Source organism: Oncorhynchus clarkii, chromosome 7 (genome assembly GCF_045791955.1).
Source record: "Oncorhynchus clarkii lewisi isolate Uvic-CL-2024 chromosome 7, UVic_Ocla_1.0, whole genome shotgun sequence".
Taxonomy (NCBI): domain Eukaryota; kingdom Metazoa; phylum Chordata; class Actinopteri; order Salmoniformes; family Salmonidae; genus Oncorhynchus; species Oncorhynchus clarkii.
This window is the reverse complement of record NC_092153.1, coordinates 16,431,090-16,452,710: the sequence shown is the minus strand read 5'-3', so window position 1 is coordinate 16,452,710 and position 21,621 is coordinate 16,431,090. Positions and strand designations below refer to the sequence as shown.

The 21,621-nt window shown below is 46.3% G+C and overlaps 2 protein-coding genes across 3 annotated transcripts in view; one reads left to right on the top strand and one right to left on the bottom strand.

Moving 5' to 3' along the window:
- Window positions 1–565: 565 nt before the first annotated feature.
- Window positions 566–4,722, bottom strand: LOC139414020 (uncharacterized protein C21orf58-like). The gene is made up of 5 exons (XM_071161897.1): window positions 4,660–4,722; window positions 1,266–1,346; window positions 1,000–1,054; window positions 801–877; window positions 566–709 (listed from the first exon to the last, which is right to left on the bottom strand). Exons 1-5 carry the CDS (start codon window positions 4,720–4,722, stop codon window positions 566–568), a joined length of 420 nt encoding a protein of 139 aa, XP_071017998.1.
- Window positions 4,723–5,197: 475 nt separating this feature from the next.
- LOC139412967 (pericentrin-like) overlaps window positions 5,198–21,621 on the top strand; it is a 36,773-nt gene continuing 20,349 nt past the window's right edge. For both annotated transcript variants that reach the window (XM_071159888.1, XM_071159887.1), the window contains exons 1-18: window positions 5,198–5,379; window positions 6,487–6,516; window positions 8,891–9,070; window positions 9,734–9,919; window positions 13,829–13,978; window positions 14,101–14,900; window positions 15,024–15,392; window positions 15,474–15,972; window positions 16,328–16,723; window positions 16,827–17,141; window positions 17,262–17,405; window positions 19,084–19,339; window positions 19,448–19,735; window positions 19,825–19,904; window positions 19,988–20,099; window positions 20,245–20,371; window positions 20,536–20,655; window positions 20,772–20,955. In XM_071159888.1, coding sequence (XP_071015989.1) covers window positions 5,332–5,379; window positions 6,487–6,516; window positions 8,891–9,070; window positions 9,734–9,919; window positions 13,829–13,978; window positions 14,101–14,900; window positions 15,024–15,392; window positions 15,474–15,972; window positions 16,328–16,723; window positions 16,827–17,141; window positions 17,262–17,405; window positions 19,084–19,339; window positions 19,448–19,735; window positions 19,825–19,904; window positions 19,988–20,099; window positions 20,245–20,371; window positions 20,536–20,655; window positions 20,772–20,955 — 4,284 coding nt within the window. In that variant the 5' untranslated portion in view covers window positions 5,198–5,331. The remainder of the gene's footprint in view (window positions 5,380–6,486; window positions 6,517–8,890; window positions 9,071–9,733; window positions 9,920–13,828; window positions 13,979–14,100; window positions 14,901–15,023; window positions 15,393–15,473; window positions 15,973–16,327; window positions 16,724–16,826; window positions 17,142–17,261; window positions 17,406–19,083; window positions 19,340–19,447; window positions 19,736–19,824; window positions 19,905–19,987; window positions 20,100–20,244; window positions 20,372–20,535; window positions 20,656–20,771; window positions 20,956–21,621) is intronic.

The following is a 21,621-nucleotide window of genomic DNA, read 5'->3' as shown; positions in this document are numbered from 1 at the left end:
AAGAGAGAAATAGCATCAGCTGTCTGTCTAAGAGAGAAATAGCATCAGCTGTCTGTCTAAGAGAGAAATAGCATCAGCTGTCTAAGAGAGAAATAGCATCAGCTGTCTAAGAGAGAAATAGCATCAGCTGTCTGTCTAAGAGAGAAATAGCATCAGCTGTCTGTGTGTAAGAGACAAATAGCATCAGCTGTCTGTGTGTAAGAGACAAATAGCATCAGCTGTCTGTGTGTAAGAGAGAAATAGCATCAGCTGTCTGTGTGTAAGAGACAAATAGCATCAGCTGTCTGTGTGTAAGAGACAAATAGCATCAGCTGTCTGTGTGTAAGAGACAAATAGCATCAGCTGTCTGTGTGTAAGAGACAAATAGCATCAGCTGTCTGTGTGTAAGAGACAAATAGCATCAGCTGTCTGTGTGTAAGAGAGAAATAGCATCAGCTGTCTGTGTGTAAGAGAGAGCATCAGCTGTCTGTGCGTAAGAGAGAAATAGCATCAGCTGTCTGTGTATGAGAGAAATAGAAAAAGCAGAGCAAGAGGGAGGGAAATAGAAGGATTTTTGTCTCACCATTTACTGGGGGTGCAGGGGCAGGCTGGTAGATATGGATGGGGGCCGGAAGAGGAGGCAGAAGGTCAGGAGGAGGTCTGGGCGGTACCGTCTCCCTGTCCCACCCCAGGTGTAAGGTCTGCTCAGGTTCTCCAACATGTGCTGCTCCTGCAGGCAACACACACACAGACAAAGTTATGTGAGTTTGATGATGATGATAATGGTGATGTTGATAAATAACTTAATAATGATGTCATACCCTCAGTCTTTGCAGCAGGTCCTTTTTTCGTCTCAGCACACTGTGCAGCGCATCCGCCTGTCCATCAAAACTCCTTGGCCAATCCGAATTAGGAGTAACATCAGAAAACACAGTCACACAAAAAGGAACAATCAGGGTTTGCTTGTACTTCAACGTTTCATTACAATATTTATTTTCAAACCTTTTGTAGTCTTACTGGTGGGTAGGGCAGACTCTGCTCTGCTGTCCTTGTTGTCCCTCTCGTTCTCCAGTCGCTGTGGACATGAAGACTAGCAGGAGGGGAGTAGTCAGCAGTCAACGAGGCCATGTGCAGCCAGAACTTACAACATCAGAAAAGATTGCCTCTTTTACTACTTTTAGTTTCACTCATAAGTTAAAAACATGGCCTTTCTGTCTATCAAAGTAAATGATCAGATGATTATTTGATATCCAAAACTTTAAAAACTCAATCAAATAATCAATTACCTTCTCCAGCAGCCTGAGTTTGAGTCGGGTCATCTGGTCAAGCATGAGATTAGTCATTTGGAGAGTACTGTATTCTCCACACTGTGAAGTTGTCCACACACACACACACACACACACACAGCAATAAGTGACTGAGGGTCACCGCTGTACACACCCCCACTCCCCCGTCCCCAATTTACCTGTAGCTCTTTAGCCGTACCTCACACACCTTTCGATCAGCTTTCAGTCTCTACGCCAAACTGAGACCACTTACCTGGTTACTAAGGGACACAACTGTTTATGCCAACCAAGCCACGCCTACTGCTTGGTTACCTTTCCTGGTTATGGTCTTGATCCTAGGTGATTGTTTACCATCTGAGCCTACACAAGCAGGTTATTTCTCTTGAACAACAACCCAGTAAGGTAATTAAAGAAATGTTAGCAAGGGTCAGTGAAATGGTTTGGGATAAGAATAGAAAGTAATATATGCAATCAACATACAGACTGGTAGAAATTGGTATAAACTTGGGTGGTCATTTAATCATACCAGATTGGCACCCAAATAGGGTCTGGAATGAGAAGCTCTGGGCTGAAAATTTATAAATTGAGTCTTTATTGGAGAGATTGGAGGTCTTCTCCTGTCCAAAAAGTTGGACCTGGACCCAGGGACAAACTTAATCATTTGGAGGCCCCAGCCCTCCTCGTTTAAAAAAAAATATTTATAGTAAAGACATAATTTAACTGTAAAAATATATGACCTTTTAACCGCCTCGAGTCTATGGGCCCGGGGCTAGGTTTCTACTGAGCTAACATATGGAATTGTTTTAAGATGGTCATACCAAGGATCATTTAGCTATTTACTTTAGAATTTTAGGACCCATGTAGGTATCAAAAATAGTTGATGAAACATTGAATTTGGCCTTACTGCTGTTTTTTGTATTATTTATTTATGCCTCAAGCAGAGATTTTTATTTCTGTTTAATGGTATGTCCGTCGGTGCCCGGACCTGAAAACAATCAGACCCATACCCGAATGGACCCGAGGACAACCTGAGCTAGACACGACCCATACCCGAATGGACCCGAGGACAACCTGAGCTAGACACGACCCATACCCGAATGGACCCGAGGACAACCTGAGCTAGACACGACCCATACCCGAATGGACCCGAGGACAACCCGAGCTAGACACGACCCATACCCGAATGGACCCGAGGACAACCTGAGCTAGACACGACCCATACCCGAATGGACCTGAGGACAACCTGAGCTAGACACGACCCATACCCGAATGGACCCGAGGACAACCTGAGCTAGACACGACCCATACCCGAATGGACCCGAGGACAACCTGAGCTAGACACGACCCATACCCGAATGGACCCGAGGACAACCCGAGCTAGACACGACCCATACCCGAATGGACCCGAGGACAACCCGAGCTAGACACGACCCATACCTGAATGGACCCGAGGACAACCTGAGCTAGAAACGACCCATTCCCGAATGGACCCGAGGACAACCCGAGCTAGACACAACCCATACCCGAATGGACCCGAGGACAACCCGAGCTAGACACGACCCATACCTGAATGGACCCGAGGACAACCCGAGCTAGACACAACCCACACCCTAACATACCAGAGTGACATTTTTTTTTTGCTCTTTCTATAAGTCAATACATTCACCTTAATAGCTTAAAATAAATATGCCATAGGTCAGGGGTATTCAACTCTTACCTTATGAGGTCTGGAGCGTACTGATTTCCCGTTCTACCTGATAGTTAAATACACCCGTCTGGTGTCCCAGGTCTAAATCAGGCCCTGATTGGAGGGGAACAAAAAAAAGTAGTGGAACTGGTTTTGAAGTCCAGCGTTGAGTTTGAAGGCTATAGCTTATATAGAGCCATGATCGTGTCCATTCGGGCCCACTCTGGTCTATCGGCTGTAGTTACATAGACCCAAGACCAGATGACAATCAAAGGCTGTGTTCACACAGGCAGCCCAATTCTGATCAAAATGTACTGGGTGAGAGGGGCTGGTTTCGGTGCCAATGCACCACACAACCAATAAACAAAGCATATTGACTTCGTGCACTTCAATGTCATGGTTTGCATTTTCAACACCACAATAAATAGACTAGTCCCCAGGTCCAGAACCAAGGCTGGGAAACGCACAGTATTAAATAGAGCCATGACTACATGGAACTCTGCCACAACAGGTAACAAGTTTTAAAAAACAGATAAAAGAACACCTTACTGCACAAAGGGGACTGAGAAGAGACACAGACATGTTATATATATTGTAATTTGCACTGTACTTTGTATTAGTCCTAGATATTGTGTGTATGTACTGATGTGTAAACTATGTGTGACATTTTAAATGTATTTCGGTCCTTGACTAATAATGTTCTGTACTATGTCATGTTTATGTGGACCCCAGGAAGAGTAGCTGATGCTTTTGCAGTGGCTAATGGGGATCCTAATAAATACCAAGTGTCAATCTGGACAAACAGAAAATGGGGGGGGGGGGGGGGGGGTTTGGCTGGCCTGGGATTTCCTTATTCCATCACGCTCTAGTGAGTCCTTGTGAAGGAGAGCTTGCAAGCTGACTTCAGTCACCAGTTGGCCAGTGTTTCATCTGACATATTTGTGTGGCTGGCTTGCGGGTTAAGTGAGCAGTGCGGGTTTGGTGCTTGACAACATTAAAATTGTAACAAATATTTATAGCCTCTAGAAAACAGAGAAGCTTAGGCCCAACCCGAGAGAGAGGTAGAGAAATGCCAGTGGCATGCTACAACACCAACATGCATTTCTTTATGTCAGATGGCTGCTGCGTCTGCTATACAGATATAGACATACAAAATATTTTGATTAAAAAAATGAATAAAGATAAGTATTATATTGTTAGATTACAGGAGTAACTCTGGTAGGCCTGAAACAGTCTTCCTCCCCTCAAGTTCACCTGTAGGAGTCAGTTGGAGCTCTGGGGCGCAGTGCCGTCATATCATAGGCCTGCAGTGGCTAAAGCTTAATAATAGCCACACCATACCAAACCTTCACAAACATTTCTAAACTTTATTAGCATAATATCAAAAGTAAGTCCAACCATTATTTATAGGGAAAGTATGAGCAGAAGAGCAAATGTAAACGAGGGAAAAACGCACTACCCTCCCATGTGCTCAATAAAAAAAAACACAACAACCCCCCAAAGCAAAAAAAAACAACATCCCCCCCAAAGCAAAAAAAAAATAAATAGTTTGACAACCCTCCCTATTTGGACCAACCCTCCCCCAGTACATTTCGATGTGTCTATTTTGACCAATCAGATCAGCTCTGAAAAAGACCTCACTTGAAAAGATTAGAGGAAAAAAATATCAGAATTGTGCTGCGTGAATGCAACTAAACCGGAACCAACCCGCACAAGTTTGAAATTTGGACCCGGACCTGGTCTCGGGTATTCGTGTCCGGGTGGACCCATGAAGAGCTCTAATATGTAGTTGTTAGTGGACAAAATCCATAGTCAAGATACTTCAGTTGATAGTTGAACTTGTGAAAGGCAACGCTATGCTGCTACTGGTTAACTCATTTCCCCCGGGCATTTAGTGCGCCGTTTGCATAGGTGGAGTAGTTGGTTTAAAAAGCTTCATGATCCAATCAAAAACAGGCACACATTTTTAAAATAGAAGTGTATGGGTGGACTATGTCTGTGACTCTCTACATGTATTGGCTAATTCCCTTTTCAATCAAAGTTTAGCTTCACCATTCAGTCCTCTGATTGGTTTGTAACTTGTCAGTCAGGGACCTGTAGAATGTGGGAGGGAGTTTTTTCAGTGCATGTAAACAGAAAGAGAGCATGAATGCTATTGGCTGGGAAATTCGCTCCGAGTGTGTTGATTGGCCATATTAGCGGAGGAAACTTGATAAGGGCGGTGCTAAAACGACATGGCGGCCATATTGAATTTCATATTGACAGTTGTTCCGAAGATTTTTCCATCCGAGGTACAAGAAAGTAAAAGGTTTTAGTGGAATAATCAGCGATTTCAGGACGTTTGTCCGTAACCTTTAATGGTTGTGTTTCAACCAAGACATGGACGAAGATGAACGACAGAGGAAAATAGAAGCTGGAAGAGCAAAGGTTTGTAACGATTTATGGGTAATGCATCAAAGTAGCTATCTAGCCAACAAGCTAACCTAGCTAAACGTATCAGTATCAGCAACATTGTCGTACAATAAAGTAATAGGTTGCAGTTGCTTGATAGAGGGCTTTGAGTAAGTTAAAGTTTTAGCTACACATTGAATCGCTAACAAAGCTAGCTAACTACATTACATGTAACTATGGTTAGCCGAGTCTAAACTAGCTACAGTATAGTTACTAGCTAAACACTTTGCTATTCATGAATTATAATGCCCCACTTTGTGGCTTGCTAAACAAATGTTGGTATTGTTCTATCGTTGACTCACCAACCCAGCTGACGTTATACTGCCCATTTTAACTACCCTATTGTCTCATCTACTATTTTAATAACTTACTTTGATAAATGACTTAACTAAATGCACCCAGATTACTACTGTTTATTAACTTAGTTAGTATTTGGCTTGTTGCTATAGAAACGGATTCCTATTCAGTTTGCTACCCGGCCCAAATAAATTCCCCTTCTGTTTACTAATTAGTGTGGGCCGCTTACTGGGAGAGTATCATCCCTGTTTATCAAGTCGATGCAGGTGATGATGGCAGGAGGATTTGGATAGTCTGTGTAACGTTATGTGGTTGCGTTTAAGATACACAATCTCTGCACAACTCTGCGCATATGATCCAATATTTGCAATGCATGGAGAGGTGTGAAACACTACCACTGAGGTTTAAAATCTCAGGACCAGGCAGGTCAATGTAAAATAACGACCCTATAATCCGCGCAGACTTTAGCGAAAATGTCTTGACCTGTCACCTGAGCATCAATTCTTGCACTCAGCGCGCATCAACCCTACCGTTCCCCACAACCGTGTCTAAATCGCTTCAGGTATGGCCTCTGCTTGGGGTGGCATTCTCCCAGCAGTTGTTGTTAATTTAGATAAGCATGTGCTATAGATTATGAGGAATCTGACCGCCTCACCAGAGTCTTGAACGGATGCATGACCTACCTATTTTTGGCACACCTCAAACCTGGGCGATTCTCACAGCTGAGTTGGTATGACTTCCTTCACAATAACTTAATTGATAAACCATTGTTATACCTTATGACAGAAATCCACCAACACGCAGCGCAGTCAGTTGGTAAGTGGTGTGAGATACAGGCTCTTGGGTTGTGGTGATTCTGTCTATTGATCTAGAACAGGGGTGGCCAACCTTCATCCAGGAGAGATACTGAGTATTATTCAGGCTTTTGCACCAGCCCGGCTACAACACATCTGATTCAGCCAATCAATGTCCTGGTGAGCAGCTGATTAGCAGCAAAAAGCCTGTGGTAGCTCTGCATGCGGAGGGTTTGCCACCCCCTGGTCTATCTTTGGGCTCTATTCATCTGTTTTGGGATGTTGTTGACTAGTCACTGTCTTTCATCGCTGTCTTGCGTCTCTATCTCTTTTTCAATTGGATTCTGTTTTGTGGATGGGACACATTTATAAAACTTTGCAGATAGAAATGCACCACTCAGAGACTTCTGTTCATTTATTTCCACATGATTGGACTTGTCCCCCTAGACACTGATCCACCAGCAGTCTTCAGTTGTCCCCCTAGACACTGATCCACCAGCAGTCTTCAGTTGTCCCCCCTAATGGTTGAATTAGTGGTAGGGCTCTCTGGTATCATAGCAGATGTGTCATTGTGAACACACACCATCAGATGGTGCCATGACACTAAAGCTGGCCTCTGGTCCTCGAGGACTCCCAACAGTACACATTTTTATTCTAACCCTAGACAAGCACACCTGATTCAACTTGTCAATTAATCATCAAGGCCTCAATGAGGTGTGTTTGAGGGCTACAACGAAACTGTGTACTGTTTTTCGGGGTACTTGAGAAACAGGGTTGGGAAACATTGGTCTAAAATAGTATAGAAAAAAGGGTGCAGTTTCAGACATAATCGAACACATTGGATCCCAGTAGGCCTTCTTGCAGTTAGCATCCCAACCCTGACATGGCACTTCTGAAGGAGCTAGTATGCCCTCAAATATAGCAACAGTATTAGAAAAGTTGAAAACGAATCAACAAATGGGCATGACATAGGCTGCAGTAGGCTTTTTCATGCTTGTCTGAATTGTGAAATCGTCAGTTGGCCACTTATGGCAGCTGTTGCTATGGTGACATGCCACGTCTGCATCAATTTTCTTTTGCTTTGAGGCAAACCAAGCTCTCGTCTTCAGTTTGAACACAAATAGCATACATACGTACACACACAGCTGCCTGTCTGATTGTATTAGTGTGTAGAGCAGTATGTTCGACTACAGCCAAGCCTAGCCTCACTTTAACACAGATACAGACACAGGAGGCTGTGGATGGTGAGTGGGTGTGTACAGTATCTGCTGAAAGCTGGGCAGACTTCAATCGAGTAGAACCGCCCACATGTAGAGATCAGGCATTGAAACACACACACACACACACACACACACACACACACACACACACACACACACACACACACACACACACACGTGGGTCAGTAGCACTGCTCAATGCAGTAGCACTGCTCAACATTACTGAGTCCTGGGGCTGGACATGGCATGGGTCGGCTTGTTACGGGTTTGCTTGGGTTAGAACAAAGCACGTGCTACCACACTGGCACACACTTTGGGCTCGGGACAAAGCTCCTCCTGTGTTCTCTGCATTACACTGCCATCCCAACCCTCGGCGGGAGGTTGAAGTGTCATATTGAGACTAGTGTGCTTTTCTGCCGTGTGTTTTGTCTCAACTGTGTGTGATTGATAGATTGGTCTGATGGTTTGAAAGGGAGGGAGTGTGAGTGAGAGAAAGGCTGTGGGTGGGAGGGAGAGAGGGGGAGGGAGCGAGAGTCAGAGGTGGAGCGTTATACGAGGGTCTCTGAACCACTGTAATCTGATTTAAGCTGCTTATAGAAGAGGGGAGAGAGGGAGAGAGAGAGACCGGGATGCTGAAAGAGATGCAAAGTGAGATTGGATGCACAATTACACTGACTAAATCAGTACACTTGGACTTTAAAATGTAATGTTTTTCTGATCGCTCTGTTGGGAACCTTGTTGTCCAGTGATAGTGGTTTTGGGAGATCTATGGAGCGATGCTGGGAGGACGACTGTTAGGACTAAGTGGAGACTGTGGCTGGTTGACTGCTTTGGACTGGCAATGTGCTGTGGCTTTCATTCTCTGCTGGTTCAATCAGGGATGTTACCTGTGTACTGGGAAGATGATCTGAATCAAACTCTTGTTCTTGCTCATTGGGCGGATGAAAACCTTCACCCCTTAAACCTCTAGCCTTTTCTGACTTCTTAAGTCACTGGGATGATTTATTGAAACTTTGACCTTTTTATTCCCTGATCGGAATGATGGATTTGAACTTTGATGGACTTTTGGTGGACTCTTTTGACTTCTAAGTTAACCCCTGACATGCTGATAGTGTGGTGGTGTTCAGCCCTCCTGACCTACGTGTCCCTCTACCTCTCCCTGTCCTTCCTGCGTAGCTTGCTAGCTTCCGACAGAAAAGGGCGAAAGGGGACGGTCAAGTCGCGCAGAAAAAGACGCAGAAGAGGAAGGGCCCGTCTCCAACGCAGAATGACGGCCCAGCGCAAGGTCGCCCCCTAGGGATGGACCTCCAGACAGACGGCAGCACCACACAGCAGGACAACATGTGTAACAATGAGGTGAGCCTCTGGCTGAATGAATGAAAGGAATGTAAATATCCACACTGTTGCATAGGCTGACTCTATAGTTTAATGCAGCATTTCGATCATAAGGTCTTTGTCAGATTTGATTGTATGCCAATCCCAACTCTATGAGCATGTATCTCTCCATGGGTCAGAACATGTCATTTGTTTCTCAGTGGAGTGAAAACGATTCAGAAGACAGATTGGCTACGGTGTCTGACCCATATGTCTCAACGTATGGATGTCAACTCAGCAGCCTCCTATGCTTTAGCAACCCCCCCACACACAGGGTAAAAATGGGTCACTAAACACAAACATGCTTCTGGCGGCTGGTTGTCATGGCAACATGAATGTGATTACTGTCAACTCTATGTACAGGCTTTAAAGGGGAAGTCCATCTAATTTCATGGAAATAATAAAGCAAGCCTTCTATTGAGTTTGTTCAATGAGGTGTGTTTGTGCAATGCTAGAACAAAAGCCTGCACCATCTGCATCACCATACAGCTCTCAATGACTAATATTAGATGGTCACGGCTGCTTTAAATGTATAGTTCACCCAAATGATCAAACCTGTCTAATCTTATAGATAGCCAAGCAGATAGTCTATGAATATGTGCAATATGACTAGGTTTACTTACCCCCCCAAATGTAACCCTTAAGGAACCACAACGTTTTGGTGAGACAGATCCGAGCCAACTTCCAGAGTTCCAGGGGCACTTGGAGCAACACCATCCCCAGGAGGGAAGCAGTGTCCTGGGAAGGCAGGCGGTCGGTGGGCAGCCTGAGGAGATGGAGGTTGTGGGAGACGAGGTCCTAGTGGTTCACACTGGAAAAGATCAACTCAAGGTACTTAACCATACATACATACACAGTTTATTTAATCAATAAGGCCTGAGGAGGTGTGGTATATGACCAATATACCACGGCTAAGGATACAGTGCCTGGATACAGCTCTTAGCTGTGGTATATTGGCCATATACCACAAACCCCCAAGGCGCCTTATTATAAACTGGTTACTAACATAATTAGACCAGTAAAACATTTTTTTTTTTTTATTGTCATACACATGGTATACGGGCTGGTATACCACGTCTTTCAGACAATCAACATTCAGTCTTTGTCTATAAATGAAGAAATATGGAAAGCTTTTCCTATTGTAGAGGATGGATGGGAGAGAAACGGCTTGAATTCTATTTCCATTATTGCTGGAGAAATTACATAATCGTGTTATAAATACGTACCAGGAGAAATGGGTTAGACGTGTGTTCATATGCATGCCCTGCAACAAAAGTTACACACACACACACACACTTCACTCGTATGTTGTACCTCGTTTCCCTCCTCCAGGAAACAGTAGTTATATTCTTCACTTTATGGTTAGATGCACTTGTTTGACACACACCACCCACAAACACACACATACACACCACACACACACCACTCCTAACTGGGTTGGGTATTTTCTCGTTTGGATTCATTTGTTCTCATGCTTTTTTACCCATAAGAACCCGGGGCTGCTTCTGAATAATTAGAGATAGAGTGCCTTCAGAATGTATTCAACCCCCTTGAGTTATTCCACATTTTGTTAAAGCTTCAATTAAAAATGGATTAAATAGATTATTTTTCTCACCCATCTAAACACAATACCCCATAATGACAAAGTGAAAATGTGTTTTTAGAAATGTTAGCAAATTTGTTGAAAATTAAATGGAGTAATATCTCATTTACATAAGTATTCACACCCATGAGTGGTTTACCATTGCTAGAAAACCATTTTCAAGTCTTGCCATAGATTCTCAAGCAGATTTAAGTCAAAACTGTTACTCGGGAACATTCACTGTTTTATTGGTAAGCTACTCCAGTGTAGATTTGGCCTTGTGTTTTAGGTTATTATCCTGTTGAAAGGTGAATTCGTATCCCAGGGTGTCTGGTAGAAAGCAGACTGAACCAGGTTTTCCTCTAGGATTTTGCCTGTGCTTAGCTCCATTCCATGTATTTTGTTTTATCCTGGAAAAACTCTCCAGTCCTTAATGATTGCATACCCATAACATGATGCAGCCACCACTATGTTTGAAAACATGGAGTGGTACTCAGTAATCTGTTGGATTTGCCCCAAACATAAAACGTTGTATTCAGGACAATAATTGAATTGCTTTGCTACATTCTTTGCAGTATTACTTTAGTGCCTTGTTGCAAACAGGATGTATGTTTTGGAATATTTTTGGATTCCTTTTCACTCTATCAATTAGGTTAGAATTGTGAAGTAACTAAATCTACAATCCTACATTTTCTCCTATCACAGCCATTAAACTCTGTACCAATAGGTGCCCTTCTTTGTGAGGCATTGGAAAACCTCCCTGGTCGTTGTGGTTGAATCTGTGCTTGTAATTCTCTACTCATCTGAGGGACCTTAGAGTTAATTATGTGTGGGGCACAGAGATGAGGTAGTCATTTAACAAATAATGTTCAACACATTGCACACAGTGAGTCAATGCAACTTATTATGCGAGTTGTTAAGCAAATCTTTACTCCTGAACTAATTTAGGCTTGTCATAACAAAATGGTTGAATACTTATTGACTCAAGACATTTCAGCTTTTCATTTGGAAAAATGTAGAAAAACATAATTCCACTTTGACTTTATGGGGTATTGTGTGTAGGCCAGTGATGACAAATCTCAACATAATCCATTTTAAATTCAGGCTGTAACACAACAACAATGTCTAGTGAATATTTTCTGAAGGTACTCTAATTAAGAATGTGTGTATAATTTCCCCCCACCTTGGAAACGTTAGAGTGTTTTCTATCCAAAGCTGTCAATTATATGCATATTCTAGCATCTTGTCCTGACAAAATATCCCGTTTAAAACGGGAACGTCTTTTTTTCAAAAATGAAAATATTGCCCCTAGAGTCACAACAGGTTTTAAAGGTACAGTCAACTTAGTGTATGTAAACTGCTGACCCACTGGAATTGTGAAACAGTGAATTATAAGTGAAATAATCTGTCTGTAAACAATTGTTGGGAAAAGTACTTGTCATGCACAAAGTAGATGTCCTAACCGACTTACCAAAACTATATATAACTATCTTTCTCTGTGCTCTCTCCCTCCCTTCCTCCCTCCCCAATTTCCCTCTCTGTCTGCTCTGTCTGTGCTCTCTCCCTCCCTTCCTCCCTCCCCAATTCCCCCCTCTCTCTGCTCAGTCTCCTCACTCTGCTCTGTCTGCTCAGTCTCCCTCCCTTCCTCCCTTCCCAATTTCCCTCTCTGTCTGCTCTGTCTGTGCTCTCTCCCTCCCTTCCTCCCTCTCCAATTCCCCTCTCTGTCTGCTCTGTCTCCCTCCCTTCGTCCCTCCCCATTTTCCCTCTCTCTCTGCTCAGTCTCCTCACTCTGCTCTCTCCCTCCCTTCATCCCCTCCCCAATTTCCCTCTCTCTCTGCTCAGTCTCCTCACTCTGCTCTCTCCCTCCCTTCATCCCCTCCCCAATTTCCTTCTCTCTCTGCTCAGTCTCCTCACTCTGCTGTCTCCCTCCCTTCCTCCCTCCCCAATTTCCCTCTCTGTCTGCTCAGTCTCCCTCACTCTGCTCTGCCTGCTCTATCTCCCTCACTCTGCTCTGTCTGCTCTGTCTCCCTCCCTCCCTTCCTCCCTCCCCAATTTCCCTCTCTCCCCAATTTCCCTCTCTGTCTGCTCAGTCTCCCTCACTCTGCTCGGTCTCCCTCACTCTGTTCTGTCTGCTCTGTCTCCCTCACTCTGCTCTGTCTGCTCTGTCTCCCTCCCTCCCTCCCCAATTTCCCTCTCTCTCTGCTCAGTCTCCCTCACTCTGCTCTGTCTGCTCAGTCTCCCTCACTCTGCTCTGTCTGCTCAGTCTCCCTCACTCTTCTCTGTCTGCTCAGTCTCCCTCACTCTTCTCTGTCTGCTCAGTCTCCCTCACTCTGCTCTGTCTGCTCAGTCTCCCTCACTCTGCTCTGTCTGCTCAGTCTCCCTCACTCTGCTCTGTCTGCTCAGTCTCCCTCACTCTGCTCTGTCTGCTCAGTCTCCCTCACTCTGCTCTGTCTGCTCAGTCTCCCTCACTCTGCTCTGTCTGCTCAGTCTCCCTCACTCTGCTCTGTCTGCTCAGTCTCCCTCACTCTGCTCTGTCTGCTCAGTCTCCCTCACTCTGCTCTGTCTGCTCAGTCTCCCTCACTCTGCTCTGTCTGCTCAGTCTCCCTCACTCTGCTCTGTCTGCTCAGTCTCCCTCACTCTGCTCTGTCTGCTCAGTCTCCCTCACTCTGCTCTGTCTGCTCAGTCTCCCTCACTCTGCTCTGTCTGCTCAGTCTCCCTCACTCTGCTCTGTCTGCTCAGTCTCCCTCACTCTGCTCTGTCTGCTCAGTCTCCCTCACTCTGCTCTGTCTGCTCAGTCTCCCTCACTCTGCTCTGTCTGCTCAGTCTCCCTCACTCTGCTCTGTCTGCTCAGTCTCCCTCACTCTGCTCTGTCTGCTCAGTCTCCCTCACTCTGCTCTGTCTGCTCAGTCTCTCCCTCTGCTCAGTTTCCCTTTCACTCACTCTCTGTTCAGTCTCACTCTGCTCTCTCTCTCCATCTCTGCCTGTTCCTCTCTCTCTGTTATACTTTGCATTCCCCTTGCAATCATATATGTGGCATTTAGCAGCCACTTTTAATCCAAAGTGATCAGAATAAAATGTAATAAAGTAAGGTGTTAAGAATAAAATGTGTGTTTGTCTGTGTGCGTGTGTCTGACTCTATGGTCTCTCTCTCTCTGCAGCAGTTACAGGCAGCAGTAGAGAAGCGTAATGAGATCATTAGCAGACTGAGCTGTAACCTGCAGGAGGCGCTGGAGAGCAGAGACCAGGTACAGCAGGAGGCCTTCTCCCTCACTGGACAGATACAGGCCCTGAAGATGCAGCTCCAGCAGGTACACGCTCACACACACACACACACACACTTCAAAAAGTCTAAAAACATTAGTTGTTTTTTTTACTGCTAGTAATGAAGTAGTGAATGCAAGCTCTTCGATGTCCCTGTTTTCTTTTCCAGACCTCTCAGTTCTTTCGCTCCAGGACACAAGGGGGCTCTGAGCTCTCCCTAGCCCAGCGGAAGGCCTCCCAGCCTGACCACAGCTCCTACGACCTCTCCTCACTGACCAACCACCTGGAGGTCCCAGTAACAGAACCAGGGGAGCAAATACGTACACTCCGAATGGGACATGAACAGACTGGAGCTGGGTGTGAGAGCCCAGAACAATGTATTGATCCTGAGATGGATGTACTGATACACACATTGAGGAGAGAGCTGCTAGAGGAGAGGGAGTTAAACCAGCTCATGCTTTCCCAACTAGAAGAGGAGAGGACAGGGAGGGAGGAGGAGAGGAGAGAGATCCACCAGTACAAGGAGGAGAAGGGTGTGTTGAATAGGGAATTGCAGGAGCTAAGGAGGAGACTGGAGGAGGAGGCGAGGGAGAGAAGGAATGAGAGGGAGGATGAGCGAGAGATCAGGGAAAGACAGGAAGATGAGAAGAGGAGACTTGGAGAGGAGGTGCAGAGAGTCAGACAGCTGTTGGGGGAGACAGGGAGAACGAGGGAGGAGTTGGGGTTCAAGGCTTCTAAAGACAAACTGAACCAGGCAAAGGCCAGTGTGGAGGAGGAGGATGGAGAGAGGGAGGGGGAGGAGAGAGAGGAGTGCCTTCTAGACCTGTCCCTCCCCACTGATGGCACCCCGCTGTTGGAGCGCTACCTGTCCTCGGCCCTCCCCTCACACTCGTGCTGGGCCAATGAAAGTCTGGAGGAGTGCAGCCTTCTGGAAGAGCACAGCATTCTGGACAACTCTGGCAACTACAGGTTAGAGGGACAATACTATGTGTGTTTTTGCCCTTATGGTGGATTTTCCCCCCATATGAATCACCACTCCTAATCTCTCTCCTTTCAGTCCTCTCATCCCTCTCTGCCTCCATCCCATCACAGGTTTGAGCTGGACAGTGATATCGTCAGTGGTGGTGACCAATCCCAGCTGTCCTTTTCGCAGGAAGAACAAACTCACTTTCCCGTCCCACCATCCACTGCACGGTCCCCCGACCCTGAGAACGAAACCTTGCCCTCTTTCGCCTCCCAGTGGCAGAACAACCCCCTCTCTGTCTCACGAGACGCCAGCGAGACCTCTGAGAGACTCAGTGAGACGTCAGAGAGTCAGGAGATCTCAGACCTGGGCAAGGAGCTGCTCATCCAGCAGTGTGGAGACCTTAGGGAGGAGGTGGCTCTGAGGGAGAGGGAGAAGGAGGTGGTGATGGAGGAGTTGAGGAGGAGCGCTGAGGATCTGGAGGAGGCCAGGGCCAGGTGAGTGTGTTATAGTGTGTGCCTGTCTACCATACCTTTGTGTGTTGGAGAACTTACAGCTCATGTTCATCGTGTGTGTAGGTGGGCCCAGGTCTCTGAGGAGCTGCAGGAGGCGCACTGGGAGCTTGAGGAGGAGCGGGAGAAGAGGAGGCGAGCTGAGGAGGAGGTCAGCCTGAAAACACACGAGGAGGACAATCTGAAGAACAGACTCCGCACCTTACTGGAGGAGAGAGAGAAAGATATGGAGAGTCTCATCTCCTCTCCTTTCCTAGAGAAGGACGGAGGTACCCTCCTCCCCAGCCAGGAGCGAGTGATGGAACAGCTAAAAGAGGAAAAATCTCTCCTCCTCTCTCGTCTAAAACAGCAGGAAGAGCTGCTCTCCTCTGTCCGGTTGGAGAAAGGAAGCAACAAGGAGAAAGAGGGGGAGCTGAGGGAGGTGGAGGAAGAGAAGAGTGTTCTCCTCTCCAGGTTGAGGCAGCAGGAGCAGCTGGTCTCCTCTCTGCAGGAGGTGAAACAGGCGGGAGACTCTGTCTCGTCTGAAGTTCATGCTCTGTTTGGACGACAGCTACAGTCACTACAGGTAGCTAGGAGCTTTCTTCTTCCTCCCTAATTACTTCTCCCTCTTTTCACTTTTTTACTTTTTCCCCTCTCCTCCCCTCTTCCCCCCTCTCCTCCCCTCTTCCCTCCCTCTCCTCCCCTCTTCCCTCCCTCTCCTCCCCTCTTCCCTCCCTCTCCTCCCCTCTTCCCTCCCTCTCCTCCCCTCTTCCCTCCCTCTCCTCCCCTCTTCCCTCCCTCTCTTTCTTTTGTTTCTACTTTTTCTCACTTGCTCAATTCACTATCTTCCACTAGCTAATCCTGTTGTTTTTTTCTCTCTCTCTCTCTAATTGGTTTGATTGGTTCTAATTGGGTCCAAGCTAATAACCTCTCCTCTCCAGACCCATCGTGACCAGCTTCTAGCCCTGCTGGAAGAAACTAAATCCAGGCACAAAACCACCACTGCCCTCCTAGGTCAGAAAACCCTGGAGCTCGACACCGCTCAGAAAGAGATGCACAGAGTCCAGAAGGAGGCGGAGACAGCGAGGCAGGAGGTGGAGGAGAGGGAGAAGAGGATAGAGCAAACGGAGAGGGAGAAAACAGAGGTAGAGTCTGAGTTGCTGTGTCTGAGACAGAACCTGTGTAACCTGGAGGAGGTGCAGGCCCAGGGAGTGAGGGAGAGGGAGGAGGGCAGAAGGAGAGAGGAGGAGATGGACAGAACCATGCGGAGAATGGAGAAGGTGATGGCGGAGGAGCTGGAGGAGTTCCAGAGACAGCTCAGAGACAAGGAGGAAGAGGTGAGGAGGAGGGTGGTTGTGATGAGGAGGATGATGATTAGATTATGATATGTATTTGGACCTGTTCAGGAAGTACTGAACAGACATGATATCTATTTTTCAGGTGGCGGAGGAGCGGGAGAAGTGGGAGGAGGAGAGGCAGGAGAAGGATGAGGAGGTGCAGGGGGTGAGACGCCTGCTGGAGGAGCAGCGGAGGGAGAGGGAGCAGGAGGTGAAAGCGCTCCTGGAGCAGCAGATGCGGTCTGTGGAGGAGGCCACAGAGAGACTGAGAAGATCTCACAGTGAGGACGTGCAGGAGCTGCAGGAGAAACACCAGGAGGAGGTGTCTGAGCTGAGCGGCCGTCTGGAGAGAGAGCTGTGTGAGCAGAGACACAGTCTGGAGGAGGAGCAGAAGAGACAGATCAGCCTTATCAAACAGGTACACACACACACACTACAACAACAACAACCTATTCATATACCTGTGTGCCGCCAGTCATCCCCTCTCTCTCTCTCTCTCTCTCTCGTTTTCGGTCTCTCTCTTGTTTTCTGTCTCCAGGTGAACGAGAGAGAACACCAGAGGATGCTGTCGGAGATGATGTCACAGCAGAGGGAGGAGCTTAGCCATTTGAAGGCAGAGCTATCAGGGGACCAGAGGGAGAGCATGGAGGCAGCCCACCAAGCAGAACTACTACAGATACAGGTACACACACAACCACCCCTACCAGGTTTTCTGTTAGACAGTTTTTATTAAACTGGCGCCGGCCAGTTGTCCCAAAAAATAAATAATAATCTTTTTTTTTATTTTTTATGTAAATACATTTGACCGGTCATGCTTATTGGTCTACAGGTCAATTTGCATAATTTAGTAGAATTGCATTAGCGCGTGTGTATTTTCGTTGGTCGTTATGTTTATCACACGCACAGCATACAGATGCAGAGCCTATATGAGCGGAAAATCTGTCATTGGTGAGAGCTGCTGCTACAAGTCCTCAAACAGCTCATTCCTTCCTGCTGGAGTGAAACATGCTTTTTTAATAACAATATAATAACAATTCTAAATGAAATTTTGTGTTTAAAAAAAAATGTTTCGATGGCCACAATTTAAAAAGAGCTACTATTTTTATTTCTCAACTGATAATTGAAGCTCGCTTCCCATTCGCCATTCAAGTACAATGGTAGGCAGGCTTCAATCCATCACACTCCACTTTACAATGAGCTGGAGGCAGTATGCATTTGGAAAAAATATAGTTAGTAGTTTAAAACCTGAACGTTTTACTTCATATTATGACTTGGCATGGCTTCAAAATATAGACCATAGAAACGTGGAGGCAATTATTTTACGAAGACTTCCATTGAAACCAGTAGCCTATATATTTTTGTTGTACACGTTCTATTGGTTTTCAAATCCACTTTATTTGTCCAGTAGCCAAAGGCACAATCCTAGTCATATTACCAACCCATGATAGTTCCTGCATCTTTAGATCTCCCCCTTTTCTACATTTAAAACAGATATTTTCATCTCTGTCACATGAAACTGTTTGCATTTGCGGTGTGCTTTTGACAACTGTGTTCTCCTGCTAATTGCATGATAATAGTTTATTCAAATGTTACGGTAAATGTACAGATCTGTTGCATTGACCTCATTGCTTTAAAAAAAAAAATGTCACTTAGCCTACTGGTTGTATGAATTTGGGATCTATCATCCCACAACTGTCCCAGAGTCTGTTTGGTATCGTCTATTTCTTTCTCCCACAGAACGACTAGGTGAACAATAGATTATCTTAACTTTTATGGGGAAGATTGACACACGCTAGTGATTTTGCTGTTCGTTACTCGTCTTGTTGGCTGAGGAAAAGTAATTGTGGCAGGTAATCTATCATCTACAAAGTGCGCATCGGTTTTTGGTAAGGATGTGTGTCGTTGCATCCTCAAGTTGCGTGTTCTGTTAAAGCTGCAATATGTCACTTTTCAGGAGACCCGACCAAATTCTCATAGAAATGTGTTAGAGATCTGCCATTGTCATTGAAAGCAAGTCTAAGAAGTGGTAGAACTGTTTTTATGTGCGGTATTTCTATGCTTCCCATTATGATATTTCACTGTGGTTTAGATGGTACAATGATTCTCTACACTTTACTTGCTTTGCTACATAAACTGAATTTTAGCAACCAGGAAATGGCGGAGTGATTTCTGCATAGTGCAGATAATAACCATAATCGAAATGTGTTTTCTGTCATTCTGAGCACCGTGGGTGCAGGTTACACACCCAATGCATATGGGTCCGTTAAATTAAAATGCTTCCTTCAAATGTCCGGCTTCACATTTTCCTAATGGAAACCCTACCCCCTACCTACCTCTCTCTTTTATATATCGCTCTATAGAGCCAACAGGCTCTGGAGCTGGAGGCGCTGCGTCTGAGCCTGACCAACCACCAAACGACCCAGCTTGAGCTCTCCCAGACCAACCTGCAGCGGGAGCGGGAGGCCTCTCTAAGCGAGCTCCAGGCTTCCCTCAGGGAGAAGTGGGCCCAGGAGAGGGCCGTGCTGCAGGCCAGACAGCAGTTTGAGGTGGAGAGGCTGAGAGCTGAGAGTGAGGAGAGGATCCAGCGAGAGCAGCAGGAGTATCACAGGAACATGGGTGAGGATGATGGTAGTAGAATAGGGCCTTCTCACTCAGATGCTCCAATGCATAGCTCTGTTTAACAAATGGTCCTTCATCTGACCTGATTGAGGTGTGTGTGTGTAGATGCTCTGAGGCAGGAGTGTGAGAGTCGTGTCTCCCAGGAGAGAGCGTCCATGGAGGAGCGGCAGGCTACAGAAATAGTGGCTTTGAGATCCCGGTGGCAGCAGGAGTCAGAGAAGGCTCAGTCAGAGCTCCAGACACAGCTGTCAGAGGCTCGGGTATCACTCTCTACCCAGGCAGCCTTCACCCAGACTGGGGCAGATCTGTCCGAGGCCCGGGCTAGCCTGGAGGAGCTCCAGAGGCTGGAGGGGGAGCTGAGCCAGGCCTGGACCGACAGGGACGCTGCTGCCCGTGAGTCAACTAATAAGTGTTACTGATGTTGTAAGGACCTTATAAACACGTGATAAGGATGTTATGAATGTGTTACTGCTACTCTCCAGGTGCAGTGGAGGATCTGGTGTCCAGACATCAAGTGGTGCTGCAGGAGAGAGAGGAGCAAACACGGCAGCTACAGCAGGAGGTGAACACACACACACTTCTGTTTCTGAGATTTGCTTTATGCTTTGGATAGTGCCTTTCCTAAACTCTCTCTCCTTCCTCTAGGTGTGTCGTCTGCATGGAGAGCAGGTGACTCTGAGACAGACTTGTGATCAGGAGGTCTCTCAGCTCTGGGCTCAGCTAGACAACATGAGGACCAGCCGCCAGGAACTGGGAGGTGAGTACACACACACACACACTCTGGACCTATGCTAGAACATAATTGGTCAAGTAGTACAAATTGGTTTGATTGGTCAACCAACAGAATTTCAGATACCTTGTCTTTTTCCATCTCTCTCTTTTCCCTTCGCCTCTCTCTCCAGAGTTGAAGGAGCAGCTGCTAGCTCGTTCGTCGCGGGTGGATGACATCGAGCGTCTGAAGGCGGAGTTTAACGTGCAGAGGCGGGAGATCAATGAGCAGAATGAGGTTGAGCTGGATAACCTGAGGAGGTACACACACACATACGCGCGCACACACACCTATGCAGCTGAATGTGCTCTCCTACACACACCTATACAGGTAGGTACGTGCACAAGGTATACAAGTGAACACACCAATGTAAACCCATGCAAGTGAACACACACTTACACCCCATTAATGTGTACCCGGTCAGGTACTTTGAGCAGCGTCTGCGAGTAGCAGAGGAGAGCTACCGGGAGGAGATAGCCCTGCTGCAGCTGAGACTGGTGGAGGGAGCCCTGGAGGACTCTGTACTCAAGACCCAGGATGCTAGGTATGCTAATGCTAGAGGCCTCGCTCGGCTAATCTGCCCACCAGCCGCCAATTACACACAATCTATAAGCCTGGGCCAGTGGTGGGCCATGTTACTGACCGCTGTCGTGTGTGTAGTTTCCTGTCTGAAGGGAGAGGGGAGGAGGAGAGGAACGATGTTCTGGCTGAGATCACACTGAAACTGGAGAAACACCAGGAGGCGTTTGACCAGCTGCGTGTCCAGTTGGAGGAGAGACACACTCAGGAACTGTCTAACCTACGGTCCTCTATGGCCCTGTCCTACAGAGAGGAGCTGCTACAGGTACACACACACACACCAGGGTTTTACCGTTAACCTGTAAGGTCAAGTCATTGAATGAATACAGGCATTTTGGGGCCGTATGCATTTTGAAAACATACTGTTTGAAACTACATATTAGCAAGTCTTACCTTGCTTCAAAGTAGCATAGCCAAAATCCAACCAAATGTGCAGGCAATTATATTATAAAGACTTCCATATGCCATTTAAACCAGTAGCCTATTTCTCTTATGTTCTATTGGTTTTCAGATCAACTTTATTTGTCCAGTAGCCAAAGGCACAATCCTAGTCATATTACCAACCCATGCTAGTTGTTGCATCTTTAGATCTCCCCCTTTTCTACATTTCTAATAGATATTTTCATCTCTTGAAATCGCTGGCATGTGAAGTGCCCTTTTGACAATTATTTTCCGCTAACTGTATTATGGAATGAACATTCACACGTAGCCTACTGCCTCGTGCGCATTGCTGCTCTTAGAATGTAAAGAAATAATAGTGGACATGTGGACAGTGATTCTAACATCTTCAAAGTGCCCATCGGAATTCGTTAAGGACACAAGCCATTGCATCCTCGAGTCTAAATGGGACTTCTGGAATTCAGAGCACTGTGGGTGGACACCCTAATCAGGTTACACACCCAATGCATATTGGTCCGGCAAATGTCCGGCG